General features: G+C 51.6%; 1 protein-coding gene across 1 annotated transcript; it reads left to right on the top strand.

Annotated features, from left to right (window-relative positions):
* The first annotated feature begins 382 nt into the window (after positions 1 to 382).
* LOC125941864 (uncharacterized) lies at positions 383 to 1,330 on the top strand. Its single transcript, XM_049659727.1, has one exon. It carries the CDS (start codon positions 442 to 444, stop codon positions 1,084 to 1,086), a length of 645 nt encoding a protein of 214 aa, XP_049515684.1. The 5' UTR covers positions 383 to 441; the 3' UTR covers positions 1,087 to 1,330.
* Positions 1,331 to 1,611: the final 281 nt, after the last annotated feature.

Here is a 1,611-nt window from a genome sequence, read left to right as displayed (position 1 = left end):
AAGACCGTACCCGAACTCTAGCACCGGAGCTAGGCCGCGCTGATGAGTTTGATACGTTAGTTTTTGCATTATCGTGCTGCCCAAGCACAAAGAAACGCTCCAAGATGGGTAAGCTCCATGCAGCACCACACTGCTGAAGTTAAATAGAGTTTAAGTGCTTTGCGTGGAAAATGAACGCAAAAAACTACAGCGCGTAGCAGACGACCCTCGCTTCCCGCGTTCTTCGCGAGCGCGAAAAGGCCACGGGTCCAACGGGTCCGGAGCAGCAGCGCCGCGGCGTGGCAGTTCCCCGGAAAAAGCTTCACGCTCCGCTTTGGCCACCCTCCCAGTGCTCTAGGTCACTCTAGACAGACTGCATCGAGACCTTGAGACGGTTGAGACGTCGGAGGAGGCAGCAAGGCAGCTGCGTTGATTTCCCGGACGCGACACGTGCAAGAAAGCATGGGCGACGGAGAGCGGTACGTGTACCGTGTGAGCGGCTTTGGTAGCCATGTCGAGCGTAAACTGGTTGAGTTTTTACGCGAACTCGATCAGGCGTATTTCTGCTCTTGGTGCGGTACGGTGACGAGAAATGAGTGGTTGTGGCTCGTTTCTTGCTTAGACGTCGTCTGTTATGGATGCATCTTAGCGTTTAGTTTAGAAGAGTGCCCCGTTCACCGCAAAATCAAAGTTACCGTCATGGAGTTGAAGAGGTCAGACTATTATGACGTTGCAAAAGAGAAAGTTCGTTGTGTGAATGCGATGCGCGGCTGCAAGTACGAAGGTGAACTTCGCAACCTGGACTCGCACCTGGGTTCGTCGTGTGACTTCCACATGGTCGCATGCGTAAGGTGCCGGCGCTGCGTGCCCTACAAGGACATTCGCAATCACTATCCGACGTGCAAGGGTGCTTCGGAAGCCTCGGGAAGCTCAGGTGCCGCAATGTCTCTGTTCGAAGACATGCGCAACGCTCGCAAGGAGCTCGAGCAAGCGCTGGCCTTGACTGATTCGCACGAGCACTGCGAGCTTCGCAAGGCTGTCATCTCGGCGAGCGAAATGTTGGTTCGACTTGAGGATCAACTCGGCGCGTTGGGCTCCACGCAGTGAAATGAAGCTTTGATGCCGGAAGCACCACAGCCCTGCATGGCTGCTTGACCGGCGATCAACGAGAATGCGCGGTTTATGCACCAAGAAACAGCTGCGTTTTTCTCGGTGCCTCTGAACTTAACAAGACGCTCTCGAAAGAGTCGAGAGGGCAACACCGTGGACGCCAGCGAGTGTTTCCATACGAACGGACTTCTTGCATACCCAATGTTGTGTTATTTGCGTTTATTCGTTCTCTTCTCGATGTACATGGTTACCCATTTATTGTAGCCTGTAAGAATTGCAGGCAAATAAAAACCATGTTTAACAGTTCTATTCTAGTGTTTGTCGGTTTTATTTAGATACAGAAGTAAGGTGATAGTCGTGGGAAGAGTTGACGGTCATTTTAGCATACGATAACAAGGATGAACGCGAAAGCCTGCGCGCTCACGAGACATTCATTAAGTTATTTTGACGTTTGAAAGCATTAATACTTGCTATTACTTTTGTTCTGTCGCCTAGACACCGCCACTGGTTCTGTGCGGTTAA

The sequence above is a fragment of the Dermacentor silvarum genome, unplaced genomic scaffold, assembly GCF_013339745.2.
Source record: "Dermacentor silvarum isolate Dsil-2018 unplaced genomic scaffold, BIME_Dsil_1.4 Seq4883, whole genome shotgun sequence".
NCBI lineage: Eukaryota > Metazoa > Arthropoda > Arachnida > Ixodida > Ixodidae > Dermacentor > Dermacentor silvarum.
This window is presented reverse-complemented; position numbering and strand designations above follow the sequence as displayed.